We start from the raw sequence: 20,000 nt of genomic DNA on the forward strand, positions 1-20,000 counted from the left end.
TTTTTATAGATTTTAATTTAGATTAATTTCAAACAGCAATGACTTTATCATTGTTCAGCTGGTGTTTGGGACTTGAAATTTCTATGAAAAATATTAATTTTGCTCCGTTTAAAACAAGGAAATTTGTATCAAAGAAGCAGAGGTAGTTTGAGACAAGTTACTATCAAAAGGGTTAATTGGCAGGTGATCGGTGATCAATATCATTCATTGATCGCTCGTTATCTGTTCATTGGCACAAAGTGGTGTCTAATTCCTTCTTTTAGCAAACTATTACAATTCTTTCACTTGTTTTGTGTATTTAGTTTTGCCATAGTTTGTTAAATTTTGCTGTGAGTCTCTTTGATTCAAAGTAAGGAAAATGTTGAACCTACATATCTTGATACTTGTCAGTGATGTATACCTGGCTGTCACATTCCTAGACGAAATCTGACCCCTCCAATATATAGGAAACAGTAAATCATACATTCACTGATATTGTGGAAAGTTAGTGTGGCTGAATAAACACTCAGTATAATGCAATTGCAGCAGTATTAAATGAAAATTACAAAGATGTACTTGCATAGCAGGTGACCCAATCTAAGATTGTGTGCTGAAACAAAAACGATTGCAGCGTGGAAGGTGTTTATAAGCCATTTAAAAACACACAAAAAACCGTTAGATTCACTTCAACATTTAAATTTAGTTTGCTAAAAAATTTTTCATCGCCTTGAAACTGCAACGTGTTCACTGACAAAATTCCGTGCTGCTTCCATGGGTGGAATTTTGTCAGTGAACAGGTCGCGATCTCAGTGATGAAAGTATTTTGACAAACTAAATTTAAATGTTGAAGTGAATCTAACGGTTTTTGTGTTTTTAAATGACTTATAAACACCTTCCACACTGCAATTGTAAATGAAAATTGCCATCTGTCCATCTTACTTAATGTATATATACTATTGAAAGGCAAGATGCTGTGGTTTTTGACAGAGAGAAATTATCTTCAAAGACATGTTGAACAATGTGAAGATCATCCCAGCTGTGACTCATAAGAATGTCATAAATTTCGGGCCTCCTTGTGTGTTGTGCATGAGGCAGAATGTGCTATGGTTACCATTTATGGACTTGCTTATATATAATAAAAGAACAACACTATACCCATGACTTTCAAGAGCAATTTTTCATGCTCAAAATTGTCAAAGCATGGAATAAACTTCTAGCATGAATTGTTAGCTGTCAGGCTTCTGCATTCTTCAAAAATTCCATACTTCTCCTGATGTGCCTATGCACCTGTTCCTCTTTATGACTCTTCTATGTCTGTTTGTGTTTAACCCTTTTGTTACCATATTTCTGTTGAGATGCTCTGTGTTTCTTTAAGTAAATTTTAAATATAACAAAGAATTTATTAAAATAACTTAGTTATTATCATTCAGCTAGTGTTAGGAACATAAATTGTGACTAAGGTTTGATGGAAGATTTTAATTCAAAGCTTATGAAAACCAGACATTTGTACTACAGAGCCAGAGGCAGTTTCAACCGGGTTGGTAGCAAAAGGGTTAATTCTGTGTGCTGTGCATGTTGTTTTGGCTTTCATTGCTGTCTTTCTTTACCTGACTTATATCTCTGCTCTGTCGCCTTTTTTGGCAAGCCATAGCGCTCCTGAACGCTACTCAACAACAATCTTATTACATCATAATAAAGATGACCAGGAACAAAGCAGATGATTTCAAAGATCTATAAATAAATAAACCAAGGGTTGTTTAATCAGGGGTGAAGGGTTCTTTAATGGCCTATCCTTTTGCAAAGCCTACCATTCCGTAGTTTTGTTATTGTTATTTAACCCCGGGGTCACCCTTAATTGAGCAGACCTTTGATCAAAAACTTATCCAGTTGTAACCATCCATTTCTGTTTTTAAATGTCTTGGACTGCGTTACTTAATGTGTGTTTATTTATTGAAGACAACAGAGTGTGATTCGAAGATGGTTTGGCTACTACTTCTTAGCAGGTCAAGTTGAGGCTCTCTCATTGATTTGCACACATTCAGTATTTAACTCAACTCTGTTGGGTAGGTGAGAGAAAAAAATCCATCCGTACCCACCTCTGAATATGGTCATACAATGTTTAGAATTACAGAATGCATTTGTATTTCTTGTGTGAAGTTTAAACATATGGTAAATGATTGAGAAGAAAAAAAATGGTAAATTCTTGACTTTCAGAGAAACTTTGGTAATGAGTTTGTCTGGTTTTGAAAATGTTAAGAAATATCTATTCTTTTATTTGTTTCAGTCATTTGACTGTGTCCATGCTGGAGCACCACTTTAGTCAAGCAAATCAACCCCAGGACTTATTCTTTGTAAGCCTAGTACTTGTTTTAGCAGTCTTTTTTGCTAAACTGCTAAGTTACAGGGACGTAAACACACCAGCATTGGTTGTCAAGCGATGTTGAGGGGCAAACACACACATACACATGCATACATACACACATACACGCACACACACACACACACACACACACACACACATATATATATACAAAGGGCTTCCATCAGTTTCTGTCTACCAGATCCACTCACAAGGCTATGGTTGGCCTGTGGCTATAGTAGAAGACACTTGCCCAAGGTGCCACGCAGTGGGACTGAACCCAGAACCATGTGGTTGGGAAGCAGGACCCCTTTGACAGCTATTTTACTCTACTGGATACCCTCATAGCCATTAAAAAAAAAATCCTAATATATTTTTTATAATTAAATTTTACTAGGAATTGTATTAAAAAAACAAAAAAAAGGTTAAAATATTTTGTGTAAGTGCAGTGTGGTCATGTGGTAAGAAGCTTGCTTCCCAACCACATGGTTCTGAGTTCAGTCCCACTGCATGGCACCTTGGGCCAGTGTCTTCTACTATAGCCTCGGACCCACCAAATCCTTGTGAGTGAATTTGGTAGATGGAAACTGAAAGAAGCCCGTCGTGTATAAATATATATGTATATTTGTGTGTGTGTCTGTTTGTCCCTGCCACCATTTTGGTGTGTTTACGTCCACCCATAACTTAGCAGTTCGGCAAAAGAGACCGATGGAATAAGTACTAGGCTTACAAAGAATAAGTCTTGGGTTCAATTTGTTTGACTAAAGGTTGTGCTCCAGCATGGCCACAGTCAAATGACTGAAACAAGTGAAAGAATAAAAGAAATTGTAGAAATATAAGCAATTTACTGCCCATAAATTCTAACTAGATCATATATGGACCCCTTAGGGTCATGTGGACCTTTGTTGAGTACCACTGATTTATATTGTTAATGTTCATTTGCATAATCACTAAATTAAAAGCACAAATCACTTGAAGTTTAAAAGATAAAAGATGCCTGTCTTTTTTTTTGTTTTGCTGTTTGTATTTGGTTTAATTTGTATTTTTTTTGTTTTACTAATTTTTTTTATTGTAGTGAGATTGAAGGAGGAGAAGCAGCCTCTACTGAAGGCACGGCGCCAGCTGAAGGTGCTTCTGCTAGTGCATCTCCGTTGTCATCATCTCCAGAATTAAAGCCAATGGAGAGGCAAGTAGAAGCCCGGAGTTTGGATGATTCCATGGCCTCCATAGTGAGATTCTTGTATTTCGCAGATACTTTTGCAATCAACAGTAAGTAACTTGCTTATATTATTTTATCCGAGTCTCTTTTGTCATAGAAAGATATTTTGGGTCGATGGAGAAGGATTTTACAAGAGAAAAGACTTTGGAAGTGGAAGGTTAGGCCAGTCTTGAGAACCTTGTTTCGCATTGGTGATTCTATATTTGAGTGGTGAGGGTTTGAAGAATTTGGAAAGTCTTCTCACTTTGAAGAGAATCTCCTTTCTTACTCAAATTTTAGGTTATACATTTCTCTTTTGTGAATAGCTGTGGCTGTGTGGTTAAAAAGTTTGCTTCCCAACCTTATGGTTTTGGGTTCAGTCCTACTGTGTGGTACCTTGGCCAAAGTATCTTCTACTTTAGCCCTGGGTTGGCAAAAGCCTTGTGAGTGGATTTTGTAGGTGGAAACTGAAAGAAGCCTGTCATATATGTGTGTGACTGTGTATATTTGTGTCTCCATGTCTGACGTTTCGTGATTGATATAAATGAGTGGTATTCAGAAACATGTCTGGCCTTGGGGCAATACTGCTTTCATTTGGAAACTGGTGACGAACAGGTGAGGGTTGGCAACAGGAAGATCATCAGGCCATTGAGAATCTGCATCAGTAAACTCCATGTGACATATACAGGCATGGAAAAGGGGACATTTAAATGATGATGATGGGCACTATGGTAATTCCTACCAGCAAGGACAATGTAGTTGTGATAGAATTGGGTCCAGTTTGTAGTTGATATTTATTTTATCAACTCAATCTTGCAGAATTCCAGTTTCAAAATTTAAAATAACTGCCCTCTGTGCCTTGAGGGTATGTCTTGACATGCATCCACCACCATCTCTCACACTCTAAGTCTCCTCCCTTCTTCTCCAACTTGGGTGTCCTTGTATCTCTTCTACAGCAAGACACCTACCTCTATCCCTTTGTTATTCTTTCAACCTCTCATCAACCGGCACAAAGCCACTGCCCTCAATATGACTCCTTCCCATCAAAAGGAATCTCTCTTGTCTTGCAAGTTATTTGGTGGTCCCACTGGAGCTGGTGCCATGTAAAAAGCACCCGGTGCACTCTGTAAAGTGGTTGGCATTAAGAAGGTCATCCTGCTACAGAAACCATGCTAAAACAAACAGAAGAACTCGGCATAATCCTCCAGTTTGCCAGCTGTTGTCAAACTGTCCAACCCATGCCAGCATGGAGAATGGGTATTAGATGATGATGATGATAAAAGGGCTCTTTACTCTTACAAGGAACAAGATAATCTCATCAATGCTGGTGCCCTAATAAAATATACCCAGTGCGCTCTGTAAAGTGGTTAGCAAACGAGTACAGACAATGTATGGTCTGAAGGACTCTTTAATCTTTTTGAAGACAAGCCACCCTCTTTAGTGTTGGTGTCAGGCTAAAATGCTTGCAATGCACTTTGTGAAGTGGTTGACAAACAAGCAGAGATAAGAGTTGAAAAGACCCTCTATTTTTGTTGAAGATCTGATTATTTGTCTAGTGCTGATGTCATGATAAAATACACTTGGTACAATCTGTAAAGTGGTTGGTGATAGGAAGGGCATCCCTTTTTAGAAGCCAAGTCTAAGAGGAAATGTATGTCAATAGATGGTCTTCTGACCTGCCTGTGAGGGCAGTAAAACTGATTAAGTACCGAGTCGGATTGTGACATCGTCTCTGACTCATGCCAGCATGGAAAGTGGACATAAAATGAAGCACAGCAATTAGGTGTGGCTTTTTATAAGCACAGACATGGCTGTGAAGTTAAGAAGCTTGCTTCCCAATCACGTGCGTTTGGGTTCGGTCCCACTGTACAGTACCTTTGCCAAGTGGTCAACCAAAGCCTTGTGAGTGGATTTCAAAAATAGAAATAAACCTATCGTGTGTGTGTGTGTGTGTGTGTGTGTGTGAGGGAGAGAGATGTTCGGTAAAGGAAGGGAATATTCAGCACTTGACAAATTTGCTGCAAAATGTCATTCAAAGTTTTCCAAAGAATATTAATGTTTTGAGCTTCATCTTTTTTGTGAATTAGTGACTTATTTACAAATTTGAATATGTATTTAATTAAACTATTATTGCCTTATAAGTGTTGATACATTGAAACAAGATGACAACTGGAGTTTTTAAAAAATTTTATCATTTAATTTATTTGCTACTTCGTAGATTTGATTGTGAAATATACTTGTATATTAAATATGGCTATATTGACAGGAAAATTGCATGTTTTTTGGCGAAGGTTCATGGTTTAGTGGTTAGGGTATTTCACACACCACCAGGAACTGAACTCACAACCTAATGATTGTAAGCTGAATACACTAATCCATGTACCTTTACAGGAGTTGATGATGACGACAAAAAATGATGTCCAAAAAATGAATTTTTCCTTTTTCTGCAGATACATCTCCTCAACCTACACTGTGGGTGGGTACCAATGCTGGATACGTATATATCTACACAATAACAATTCCACCAAGTGACAAACGTGCCTCTGAATCTGTTAGTTCATTCCTTGCTAAAGAAATAAAACTACGCCATAGAGCTCCTGTCATTTCTATGGCTGTTATCGACAAAAGAGCTCGTGTGCTACCAGAACCGCTTGAAGTGTTACATGAACGTGCCAAGGCTGCCGATATGAGTGGGGAACACCAACTAGTTGTTTGTTCAGAAGAACAGTTCAAGGTGGGTGAATTCTTGGCTGAAATTTCATGCCCTTAAAACGGGTTTAAAACACATTCTGTTAGCAGATTTCTGTTGAAATATACTGCCTTTTTCTTTTGATTAATTTTGAAAAAATAATGAAGAATTTAGTGAAATACTACTACTACTACTGCTACTGCTACTGAGCTGGAGTTTAGAACATAAATTGACATGAAAATTTTGGTAGGTTTTTAATGTAGACCACTTAAAAATCAGAAGTTTGTATCATAGAACGAGTGTGTGGAGTTAGGCTAGTTGGTATCAAAAAGGTCGAAATTATGAACTAAAAAATACATGGGGTTATTTGGTGCGTATATTTTAGATAGATAAATGTGTAAATTATGTTTAGATTAGCTGAATTAATCTCGCCTATTTTTCCCTGTCAATCAGCCTAGGCAGGTCTGAAAAGCTGACGTAGTAAAGCCTCTCCTTTGTTTAATTGTTACATAGTATAATTGTAATAATGGCTTCTAATTTTAGTTGCAGCGTTATTCCAAAAAGCATGTAATCAAATTAATTATACCAGTAGTATATCGTTGTGCTAGTTTTATTGATCTCAGAAAGGTAAAAAGCTGGAGTCAAAAAATGGTAACATTTGGTGTAAAAATTGCAGATTCTACAACTATTTTTGCTGCCAGTCTTGTGACCTTCATGTGTCTCATCACACCTTAAGGCTCAGTTTGGTGGTTGTGCATGGACAGAATGCCAAGTGCACTTTTGCCAAAGGACAAGAAACCAAAGCCAAGAAACTGAATGGACACAATGCCAGACAGACATAAAGCTACTCAGACACAATGATAATAATGATAAAAAAAAATAAAAAAACCACTCCTACCTACATAGTTTAATGACCATTTTAGCCTGTCAAATGGTCATATTGTAGGAATAAAATGGTTATCATGTATTTTAATTTTTGTATGTCTTTTTGGCATCTTGTCCATTCAGCTTTATGTCTGTTTGGTTTCTTGTCCTTTGGCAAAGGTACATTTGACATCCTGTCCGTGTACCCTGATGGCTAACATAGGTTCCAATTTCTCTTTGACAAATGAATGGATTGCTTGTAGAAATGGTATCTAATCTCTAAAATGCCTGTTTGGGATTACTTGTTGTAACAATGTCTCTAAAATTTGTGGAAAGCCATAATCCCAATTTTATCATTTTGAGATCAATATTCTCCAGTCGATGAATCTTGCTATTTATAAGTAAGGCGTAGGAGTGGCTGTGTGGTAAGTAGCTTGTTTGAGAACCACATGGTTCCGGGTTCAGCCCCACTGCATGGCACCTTGGGCAAGTGTCTTCTACTATAGCCTCAGGCTGACCAGAGCCTTGTGAGTGGATTTGGTAGACGGAAACCGGAAGAAGCCCGTCATATATATATGTGTGTGTCTGTGTTTGTCCCCCCAACATCGCTTAACAACTGATGCTGGTATGATTACATCCCCGTAACTTAGCGGTTCGGCAAAAGAGGCCGATAGAATAAATACTAGGCTTAGAAAGAATAAGTCCTGTGGTCGATTTGTTCGACTAAAGGTGGTGCTCCAGCATGGCCACAGTCAAATGACTGAAACCAGTAAAAGAGTAAAAGAGTAACCATTTAGAAGTTCCAGGCATTTATAGTTTTATTCATGCTCTTTGGGGTTTAAGTCATGCCATTTGAATATTTATACCATTCGACATGTTATTCATATCATTTGAGGTTTCATTCACACCAGTTGTGTTCGGCTGTTCATAGAATACTTTGACTGGTTTAAAATAGGAATTGTATCTCTTTGATGATTTTTTTAATATTGTTTATGAAATGGTCTTTACATTCAGTACAGTTTTTTTTTGTTTTTTTTTCCCTCCCTATTCTCTGTTTTGCCATCCACAGGTATTTTCCCTTCCTAATCTAAAACCAGTGTGCAAGCGCAAACTTACAGTCATCGATGGATCAATGGTTCGGAAAGTGTCTTTTGTCAACTTCAGGAGTCGTAGTGGTAAGTAACTTCTCAATAGAATTTCATCATCATCATCATCACTATCACCTACCATACTTATAGTTATTACCACTACCCCCACCCCACCCCCACCACAGTGATAAGTTGAGACATGACCTATATTATCATCATTATTACTATTGCCATTACCAGCTACAGTTGCCATGGTAACTGTCTTCTTTTATCTCTCATGTTGGCTGTAGAATTATAATAGAGTTGTCTGTTCTGAAGGTCCATCCTGATACCTCATCATCACTATTTTTCTCTTTCCTGCTCCACTTTGGTCATTCTGACTCTCTCAGAAAAAGTAAAATTCAACTGTTGTGGATATGATTAATACTGAGTCTTAAACACACTTGACTACAAAGCTGCAATATGATTGGCTGTCTATTTTGAATATTTTATCTTTATTTTATGTGTATTGTTCATTACCATTTTAATGGGAATCTAGCTGGGATGTCATTTAGGCTATTCCCACTATACCAAGAACATGACGTGATAAGGTTTGTAGTGACCAGGGAAGCCATATTTGGTGGCCACGCATTAGCACAGTTATGCTCTAGCCACACCAGCCAATTGGAGCTAACTGTGGACTAATTAATACACAGCGGCTTCTGCCCAGCAGTGTTGTGCACAGTTTTCAATTTAGTTAGCAGAAGGATGTTCTTCATCGTGAACAGCTCCTAGTTTCTTGCATCAGCTTAGTACCGTAGACATCTTTTACAGTCCAGTTCCCTCAACACAATTGATATGACGAATAATTCTTTCTCGTCCCAGCTAACACAGACCAGCTTATGACTTCTCGCTTATCACAGCTTATGGCTTCTCATTCATGCCTACATAAGTTATTTTGGCTTTCCTGACTTACATTCATACCTTACATACATATAAAGGCCCCGACTCTCACTACTTATCATTGATACTACTTGGCAGCACTCATTGAATTAAATATAGTTTGCTTTGTTATAAATGAACTGCCTTCTGACAATGCTTTCTACTTACATCATGTTACAACATGAACACGTTACATATAAGGAGACATTTGTTCCAACTTACATTAATGACTTATTACAGGTTAAACAGTGACGATGTTGTGGAGTTAAAAGCAATAATTACCTGTAGCATAGTAATATTTAAATGAATTATTGAGGTAAAATCTTGAAGAGAAAATAATGCATGTGTAATTCGGTTTCCATCTCCAGTTGTATTTATCTCATGTGCAAAGTATATTTTATTATTATCTTATTTTTAAGGCGGTGGGCTGGCAGAAACGTTAGCATGCTGGGCGAAATGCTTAGCAGTATTTTGTATGCCGTTACACTCTGAGTTCAAATTCCACCGAGGTCTACTTTGCCTTTCATCCTTTCGGGGTCAATTAAATAAGTACCAGTTACACACTGGTGACGATATAATTGACTTAATCCCTTTACCTGTCCTTGTTTGTCCCCTCTGTTTAACCCCTTGTGGGCAATAAAGAAATAAGAAATGTTAGCATGCCAGGTGAAATGCCTTGCGGTATTTCATCTATCTTTATGTTCTGAGTTCAAATTCCACCGAGGTCGACTTTACCTTCCATCCTTCAGGGTCAATAAATGAAGTACCTGTTGCATACTGGTTCGATCTAATCAACTGCCCCCCCCCCCCCCCCGAAAAATCAGGCCTTGTGCCTAGTGTAGAAAAGATTACTATCATAGTTTTGCTTTACTGGTTGGTACCATGTATTACTATAACCTCACAGCCAGATGTTTAGCATTAGGGAGACCTGCAGCTGTGAAAATTAATTGGAAGAGAAAGTTAGTTATATCTGGAATACAACCTTCAGTTATTGTCTGTTTACGTTACAAATTTACTTTGCAAAGGTAATGAATACTCTGGGATTTCATCTCCACTTTGTCTGTGAATGTCTCACTTTCATAGCTATGTAAGGGAAACAGCGCCATTGGTTCTTTTTTACCATCCCTCCATTTTCTCTGTCCACTATTTCTTGGATGGTCATGGGAGGAAAATCCTCAGACACCTCCTCCATAGGGTCTTGTAAGAAGTAACCGCCATTACGGTTTCCAGTTGGGTTTCCAAGCATGACCAACTGAGGTTATGGATATTATCCAACCATCTTGATCTTGGCCTACCCCTAGGTTTCCCCCCTGTGGTTGGCTTGGCTTGAAGAGTCCATCTTGTGATTCTTTCCAGCAACATTCCAATCACATCAATAGTATTGGAGTTGTGACCTCTCAATGCAGAGAATTTGTGGCTTGACTCCAAGAGACTCCTTCCTCTCTGAGCTGTGCACCCTGTTGGGTAACATTATTCCAGAGAAGTATGGCAAAATCGTAATGCCCGGAAGCACATATCCTTGATTGTAGCATGTACTGTATGGCATGTCAGCCTTATGCATTTTGTTTTCCCTTGTTATAGATGAAAATTACAGTGAATTTGATATAGCTTGCTTGACCAATCTCGGAGAATTAAGAATCTACACTCTACCAAGTCTTCGGTTACAGCTGGCAGAAAATTCCATTAAGAAAGAGGACCTAAAGTAAGTTATGGTTTTCATTTTTTACCATTTCTTTCAGTATTTGAATCAACATTAATTCAACAATTCCTACATTATCAGTTTCAAGAAAAGCATTATTATTGGTCATTTACAATTTATTTAAAGGTGAATGGAGTCTGGTGTGTGTGTGTGTGTGTGTGTGTGTGTTTGTGTGTGTGTGTCTGTGTGTGTGTGTGTAAAAGAAAAGCATTAATCTCACAGTGTACCCTTTTGCTCAACAGCTGTTTCATTAAGACAAGCATCACCAAATATATAATTACATAATTGTGTACATGATTAATTTAAATTAAGTTAAATTGATTTAAAAACTGCATGTACCCAAATTGTCAGGATTGTTGTATTAATCAGAAAACTGTTACTGGTTTAACTTAATTTAAATTACATTAATTGTATGACAATTATGTAATCATTCATTTGGTGGTGTGTCTGTCTTTGTGAAACGGTCGTTGAGCAAAAGTATGAAATGTATGTGAAATTTATTCTTTTATGCTTTTTATTTTAAATATGTTTTAGCCAGTTATGTATATAATAAAAATCTGGTATACATGATTGAGACATGGCAGTATTTAATTAAAACAGCTGCATGATGTGTGTGTGTGTGTGTGTGTGTATGTATATATATATATGTATATATGCATGTATGTATACATATGTTCATGTATATATGTGAGTGTTGGTCTGTGTCTCCTTGTGCTGACATCATCGGACAGTTGTAAATGAGTGTCACTGTTATATAAGCAGTGTCATTCATTTCCAATATTCAGCATAAACATCTCTGGCTACGAAGAAATATTACCTTTCTTGGAAGCAGGTGAAGTTTGGCATCAGGAAAGGCATCTTGGTTGTAGAAAATCTGCCTTTATGAATTCCATCCGATCCCTGCAAGCATGGAAAAGTGTACGTTAAAAACAATAACCTTGTGTTTTCCATCTTGGTAACTTACCTGTTGTCTTTTTTTTTTTTTTTTTTTTTTCCAGTGGCATTTCATCTTTTATTTTCACAAAGAATGGTCAAGGGTTCCATTTGATCTGTTCGTCTGAGTTTTGCCGAACATCGTTATCAAAACGTTATGTCACACAACCAAACTGCACCATAGAATTGGCAGAGGGAATGCGACCTGAACCAGTTCCTGAGCCTGAAGTTTTGCCAGAAACAGAACAACAACCTGCAGAACCTTCAGAACAAGTGAATGCCCCATCCACAGAGAACCCTGCTAATGAACTGTAAGATCTGTTTGCTGCTCAAATGTTCCCCTAAAATTGTTGGTGGGAGCATGAGTGTTTATTTAAATCCACTTTTCATTAATTTAATGCTATTTAAGGTTTCTATTTTTCCTTTTTTTTTTTAACCCTTTGCCTGTCCAAAGCATTTTGACCAATTTGTCCTAAACGTCCTTGCTTGTTTTCAGACTTTTAGTTTCTCTTTGTCTCTTACGTTGTGAGTAATATAAAGCTTTCCTTTTATAAGTCCCAAGTTACTCTGGTAGTCAACAAAAATTGGGAATGTGTATCCTACATGATGCATGGATGCCAGGAAAATATGTCGTGTGTATCACATGTGGTACACAAGACAGGCAAAGGGTTAAATTAACTTAATGGATACATTAAATTTTTTACGAATATTATCAGGTTTAGAGCTTCTATATCTCTAAAGAAATTAATTTTGGCTGCATGTGCTAATTTTTCATTCTCAACAAATTAAAAGAATCATACATAGGGGTTTTCTGTGGGTTTGCAGTTCTATCAAATTGTTCTGGGATTTTATTTGGAACGGTATTTCACGTGAGTACATTCGGCCAGAAACTCCTCATTCAGAGCCATTTCTCGTTTAGTGGGGTCTTTTTTTTCATCTCTGAAGAAATATCTGTTTCTTTGGCATCCAGCGTGTTGTAATTTGTCATCTCTTGTTTGCTGCTAACCCTTTCATGATTAGAAACCCTGAACACTAAGACTCCCATTCATAGCACTAATTGATGTGGTGTGTTTATAATGATAGTAGCAAGTTGGTTTATTACCTCTCGCTCGTTTCAGTCATTAGACTGCGGCCATGCTGGGGCACAGCCTTGAAGGATTTTAGCCAAACGAATCAACCCCAGTAATTATTGTTTTGAAGCCTGGTGCTTATTCTATTGGTCTCTTCTGCTGAACTGCTAAGTTCCGAGGATGTTAGCAGCACACCAAAACCAGTTGTCAAGTGATGATGGTGGTGGCAGGCAAACACAAAGATGCACACACACACACACACACACACACACACACACAGGTGCAACAAGCTTCTTTCAGTTTCCATCTACCAAACCCACTCACGAGGCTTTGATTGGCCCGAAGCTATAGTAGAAGACACTTGCCCAAGGTGCTATGGAGTGGGACTGAACCCAGAACCATGAGGTTGGGAAGCAAACGTCTTACCTCACAGCCACTCCTGTGCCTATACTGTTGAAGTTTTACAGCATTACTGTTCAAAATACCATATTTTAAATCAGTCTGTTCATGAAAGGGTTAATTTTCAGTGAATCATTCTTTCTCTCTCTCTCTCTGTTTCTGTCTTTTTGACTTGGGTTTTAAATTGATGTCACATCAAATTTAGTTAAATGGTAAATTTCAAATTTCACTCTCTTTGTGAGATGGTGCCATGTGATATCCATTTAAACTTAACAAAAGTAAAAATGTTGAATATTCTCTTTTTTTTTTTCTTCCATCGTAACTATATAAACCTGTTGTTATAACTGCATGTTTATATTGTAAACTGTTGTTTCAATGTCACTAATAAGCCAAACTATAACCCTAACTACAACAATTAGCTTCAATTCTTTTAAATTACGGATGTAATTTATAATTTTATTCTTTATATAACTATTTTGTAGTTTTTAATATTGTGGAAAAAATTGCATGGATTTTGTCATTTCATTTAGTATAGATTTTGTCCAGTTCTCATTACTCTGTAGGTATCATATATATATATATATATATATATATATATATATATATATATATATATAGTATTATGTTTGTATGTGAAGCTTTGTTCCTTTCTCTGTATGGGGATATTACATCTTAGAGAATGCCTGGTATTCCCTTCTCTCCTTTTGGTGTTGTCATCATTATGCATATATATATATATGTATGTATATAGCCTTTCTCTGCACTTGACCATAAAGATTAAGGGAACTATGCTTCTTAACAAATGAATCACTAATGCTTCTAGAACTTTTCCAACTACTTCCTATCCTTTTAAAGAGTATCACAGGAGCTTGTCCACTCCCCCCCCCCCTTTTTTTGTAATTTAATGGTATCTGAAGAATACACAAATGATGAATTACAATAATTGAAGTTTATCTTCTCCACCCAAATAGTTTCTGTTTTTGTAGAGGAGGCAGGTGCTGGTCTGAAGGTCAGGACACCAGTATATCTCTGGTATCATTGAAAGATGAGAAAGTAAATAGTGTAATATTTTTCAACAATCAAACTATAAGATAGGAAAACGAGACCTTCTGTCATCTAAAAGTTCCATAAATTTCGTGAAATTGCTATTAATATTTGCTTAATTTTTGAACAAGGCGATGGAAGTGGTTTTCATACTGTGCAGTAAAAAAGAATTTAAAATCCTCAATCTGTGGTTTGTCTTTACCAACACAGTTAAGAACTGGCTGAAGCATTTCCTTCATTTTGATGTTAAATTCCTTGAAATAGAATTTCTGTTTAGTGTATTTTCATGCACTACTTTATAAGTAATTAGTTGTTAATCCTTCATTAAAATGTCTGAAATATTGAAGGCATAAAAGTGAAACTTTTAAATTATTGTAAAACGAAAAGAAAAAAAAAAAAGATAAAAGGAGAAAAAGTACAGTGTTTGGTTAATTTCATTGGTTCATTAGGTGGCTTGATTAATATAAAGTGACAAATTTAAAGACTTGCAATTATAGCACTGCCTTAGGGCCATCATCGATTCATTGGGTTATTGGGTCTCGATGCCTCTCTATCGCCATGTTTTCCAGCAGAGAGGGAGAAGCAGAAGGACCGGAAGGCACCGGGACAAATAACGATGTGGCTGAAAATATCGAGGGATTGATTGAGGAAACCCAACACAATGATTCACGGGCTGACACCACCACCACCACCACTGGTGATATCTCTCAAGATAGTATCATAGATGTAGCGTAAGTATTTTGTTAGCCATGGCCAATGCTTGGCTGAAAAAGCAGCATGCAGCATTTTCTTCTCAGTTCTTTTACCGCTCACAAATAGCAATGGTTCTAATCTATCTTAGCTTGACTAATTACTCAACTTACTGGCTGTCAGTTAAATGCATTTAATTAATCTCTCTCTCTTTTCAGCTGTTTTCCCAGTTCTGCTTTTACTCACTTTATCTACTAATTCAATATCACACATTTGTTTATGACAAAAGAAAAAAAAGAAGTAGGAATTTTACTAGTTTAAAATGATTCTTCAAATACATGATTTGTTTTCCACCCCCTGCTAGTTGAACCTTATTTATCAATCGGAAATATATTCATTTATTTAATTTTGTATCTAATATTCACCTGCACACTTTCTTTTATGCACTCCAGTTTCACCCTGTTTTCATAGTTTTACTGTGTTTCATTTGGAATTACAACAATATACCTTCCTGTAGATTCAATCTTATTAACACAATTGTCCTGGATGATTCCTAAACAATGTTTTATAAAAATCATTAATTAAGACCTAAGTAACTCACCTGTTCTGCTTTTTGTAATAAAAAATATATATTCAAATTAGGATCGTAGACAGAGAATCTAGTTATGTTGTTCTGAGAGTGTTCTTTTACGATTAATTAAAGTTCTGTTTTAGGGCTATAGGCTCATATCTCATCCTTTTTTCATCAGTGTCATCATCATTAAACATCTGTGTTCCATGTTGGTGTGGGTTGGATGTTTCAACAAGATCCTTCCTCCCCCTGCAACAACTGTATTGTTCTCTAATGTCTTCTTTGGCATAACTTCTATGGCTGGATGCTCTTCCTGTTGCCAACTACTTTACACTGTGTTCTGTGTGTGTTTTCCATGTCACCAACACTAGTGAGGTCACCATGCACCTTGGAAAACTACACACTCTTTGAAGATTGCTTTACAGAAGGAAACGAGAAGTAGAGGCCAGAGCAGAAATGGTTTCTTGATGTAGAGGAGTTACATGGCTACTCAGATTTTAGGAAAGTGGGTTGGAACGATCAGGTGTAACTGAAAAGAGAAAAAAATAACGGAGATGAGTTATCAGGGTGGTGCTCCACTGTTTGATATTTTCCCTCCAATCATTGCCATGTTGTTATAGCTTTCTCATATGAACTCTATGGTAGAGCCCTCTGAAGCCTGTTTTTTCTGTCTCGAAATCTCTATCATTCCTGCATGATGACTTTACATAAACAGCAGAGCATGTCATTGCCTTGTTTCTTAACCTCTATATTCAGTGACCATCTCTTATTATTGCAATTTCTATTCGCGCTTCCCTCATGCAGTCTATCCTTCATTTGTAGCAACAATTCCTTTGTTGCTGACAGAGCTAATATCTCCCTGAACTTTTTGCAACCACCATGCTTACTCTGGTTGATGTGCTTTTACATAGTTCCCCCCCTCATTGCTAATTAAGTTACCTAGGTAACAAAGCTGTCTACTACATTTATCAAGCTTTTGGGATAATTACAGGAATTCATTTCTTCTTTTCTGCTCTCACTGCTAACTGTACTTGTACACTTATTAAATAATGGAACCTTATGCCAGTCTGCTTGATATACAACTGCTGTGTCTTTTAAAAGTCTGCTCCATTGTTTGCTTTAGGCTTCACCGTTACTCTTAGTTACTGGTTGGTATATTTTAACAAAATAATCTACACGCACATTCAAACTAATGCTTTGTTATAGTCTCCTAAAACATTAAATACTTAGACCCTGCATTTTATATATATATATATATATATATACATACACACACACATTGGTTCTCGTCTCCATTTTGGATTCAAGTACCAACGTTAGGTTTGATAACTGTTAAGGTTCCACTTAACATGAAACCATCGGTAGTCTTGTTACCCCACTAATATACATATAATTTTACGTCTGCTCCTCCATGGAAATAGATGGGAGTTCTTCAGGTAGTGTCATATGACTTGAGGCCAACCCTTTTAGCTGCCTTTTACAGCTATGCAAATTTATAGTGGACATGTTCTAAAAACCAAGACGCATTTGTGTGTGTGTTGTGAGTGTCTGTGTCCCCAGTTTTTCTTCTCCATTCTCTTCTCTCCGTCTCTGTCCTGTCTCTCAGAAAAAGAGCGAATATTGAAAGTGCTAGATATTTCCTTTTTTCCCCATCTCCTGAGCATCAAACTAATTCCAAATACTGTGTTAATTTTTTTTTACCTGATCTTTGTGTAGTATTTTACCTTTTTTGCTATAGATGTATATAGCGTGCGCACACGTGTGTGTATACACAAATACAGATGTTTGGGTGTATGTATGTTGTGATGAAAAGAAGGAAAAATAATTCAATACCTGAAATACAGTACTGTATAATTTGATCAATCAGAACACTGGCACCGTGGTTTTCATTCACCAGGCATTATATTTCATGTATCAGATTCTTCAACTTGCTCTTCTATATAGATAGATAGATAGACAGAGAGAGAGAGAGAGAGAGATGTCATCTAGCAAGATGGTATCTAGCAAGATGGTGAGTGGAATATCGTGTTCAAATTGGTCAGGACAACTTTTTATGTTGGTGTAACGTTAGCCATCTGGTGTATAGTTTGAGTTAAGGAAGGTAACTCTTGTACTATGATTAAAATCATCATTTAACGTTTGTTTTCCCAGCTGGTTTGTGCGTGATGGTTTGACTGGATCTAGCAAGTCAAAAAACTGCACCAAGCTACTCTGCTTTAGCATGGTTTCCATGACTGGATATTTTTCTTAATGCCAACCACTTTATAGAGTGTACTGGTTGGTTTTTGTTTTTCTTTTTTGTCTTTATTTCACGTGGAATAGTAAAATCACCAAAAAGCTTGCCAGTCTCCTCACCTGAGGTAAGATGTAGTGTTGAAGAAGGTGGCTTTATTGCCAGGTGATGATAGGTGAAAGTATGATAGAGGGGCAATAATAACAGGTATTTTGCTGTAGGGAAATATATGATTATCACAGTTTGAAAAGGAAATGGTGGTGAAGATGGCATTATGCAGAAATTTAATTCAAATCTATGAAAATACGGTTGATGGGAGATAAATCAAGCTTTTCATAATTAATTAGGCTAATTGTTTGTTAATCCTTCATTGTTCCTATCTGTGTATTTGTATGTATGATTGTAAAAGTGTATTTAGGTTATAGGTTAGAGAGGGTGTTCTCTATATAGAATACACTTCGAAGTGCTCAAGAGATTTGAACTTTAGCCGGTAGAGGAGTAAATGTAAGGACCAGCTAGTTAGGCAAGTCAATTTGCACAGAATATTGAATACATTTAGTATAAAAAATGTACATGCGTATGGATGAAAAATAATCCAACTTATACAGACTATAAATGATATCATGAGTTAATGGGTTGAGTTTTATGAGTCCAACAGCTGTTTCCAAGGGCTTGGTAGTCTGGAATAATGATAGTTACTTGAATTCATTATCAAATAACACCGCCACCATCTTCAGGGGAGAATTTTACATTTGAGGTGTTGACAGGATGGAGTTTAAAGATGTAAAGGTGTGTTTGAATGAGGTGAAATGAGACAGGGATGCAATAAACAAATGAATAAATTAAACTAGAATAAAATGACATTTTCTACATGTTTCAATCGCTAGACTGGCCATGCTGGGGCACTTCCTTGAAGAACTTTTAGTCATATGAATTGACCCCAGTATATATTTTTTACCACCTGATGCTTACTCTATTGGTCCCTTTTACCAAATCGCTAACTTACAGGAACATAAACACACCAACATGTGGTTGGGAAGCAAACTTCTTACCACACACCCACACCTGTGCCTTTGATAAATTAATTCTAACAATTTATATTTCCTTTGTTTATAGCTAGCAACAAATAACTCTCAGTTCTTTTTATATTATACTAACGAGTCTTGTCTTCTGTTTACTTTTTAACGATACACCTTAGCTGAAATAGTTAACATAACAATTAGTAAAATGTAATGTCCTTGACTGTGGGTTTTCAATAAACCTGGTTTATTGTATTTCTGGTAAAGGGAGTATCTGTAACTTGTTGCAGAACAAACATAACAAGGGACTACTGTTCAAAAAAATACCCTGATGACATCCTTATCAACAAAGTATCATCTGCTCATACCCACAAGCTTTGTTTCCTCAGTTTTTTTGTTTACCAAATTCATCTGACATGGTATTGTAAACTGAGGCTAAGGTAGAAGACATTTGTTCAAAGTTCTGTGCCATAAGGTGGAACTTACAACCACAAAACCATTTCTGCATTCTTAAGCACATAGCCATTCTTTGACTATATCTTAATAGTAATATACTGAGGGAAATCATAATGTATGAATGTGTTGGGCATTTTAAATCTTGTTTAAAAGTAATTTTTGAGTCTTATGGTTGTATTTGTGTGCATTATTTTATCATTGTCATCACTTAATATCCATGATGATGATGAAATAATGTCCAGGGCCCTTAGGATCGATGTGAACTCCTTTGGTGCTTGGCCACTGTGCAGAATTATGTGTTACCACCTGTTGGATTTCATATCCAACAAATGACTCAGAAACTGGGATGTGTTGTGTTACTTGTAGGACTCGGGGGCACCAGATCAGAGTGTTTGGCCATGTTACTCGATTTTCTGAGTCAGACCCTGCTAACCATGTTCTTATCATTGAGGATCTAACTGGGTTGGTGGTTTGTGTTGGTCGACCACATACCACATGGTAACGTCAAATGAGGAGGTATCTCGCCGAGAAAGGACTCTGCTTGACAGGTTGCCCAGGAGGACCTGGGAATATATTGACAAATGGTGAATACAGCAAGGGGCACTGCAATAGCACCATGGCCCCACACCTTATGCTTAGATAAAATACTTTGTAAATGATTCCAGTGAATGTTTAGTTTTAAACTCTATTTCAAACCTTTAGTCTGAACTAATAAATCTATTAAGGAAAGATTTGGATCTCTCATACCGTTAAATCCTCTTTCCTAAATATTTCAGGTTTCATGTTTA

At 36.8% G+C, this 20,000-nt stretch overlaps 1 protein-coding gene across 13 annotated transcripts in view; it reads left to right on the forward strand.

Annotated features, from left to right (window-relative positions):
• Positions 1 to 20,000, forward strand: part of LOC106880445 (lethal(2) giant larvae protein homolog 1) — a 150,402-nt gene that overhangs the window by 95,232 nt on the left and 35,170 nt on the right. For 5 of the 13 annotated variants that reach the window (XM_089354383.1, XM_089354389.1, XM_089354386.1 and 2 more), the window contains 6 exons: positions 3,414 to 3,607; positions 5,987 to 6,270; positions 8,159 to 8,264; positions 10,680 to 10,800; positions 11,796 to 12,041; positions 14,813 to 14,974. In XM_089354383.1, coding sequence (XP_089210509.1) covers positions 3,414 to 3,607; positions 5,987 to 6,270; positions 8,159 to 8,264; positions 10,680 to 10,800; positions 11,796 to 12,041; positions 14,813 to 14,974 — 1,113 coding nt within the window. The remainder of the gene's footprint in view (positions 1 to 3,413; positions 3,608 to 5,986; positions 6,271 to 8,158; positions 8,265 to 10,679; positions 10,801 to 11,795; positions 12,042 to 14,812; positions 14,975 to 20,000) is intronic. The other 8 variants (XM_089354385.1, XM_089354390.1, XM_089354387.1 and 5 more) reach the window with 2 other exon arrangements.

Source organism: Octopus bimaculoides, chromosome 6 (genome assembly GCF_046866305.1).
Source record: "Octopus bimaculoides isolate indiv1 chromosome 6, ASM4686630v1, whole genome shotgun sequence".
In the NCBI taxonomy this organism is placed as follows: domain Eukaryota; kingdom Metazoa; phylum Mollusca; class Cephalopoda; order Octopoda; family Octopodidae; genus Octopus; species Octopus bimaculoides.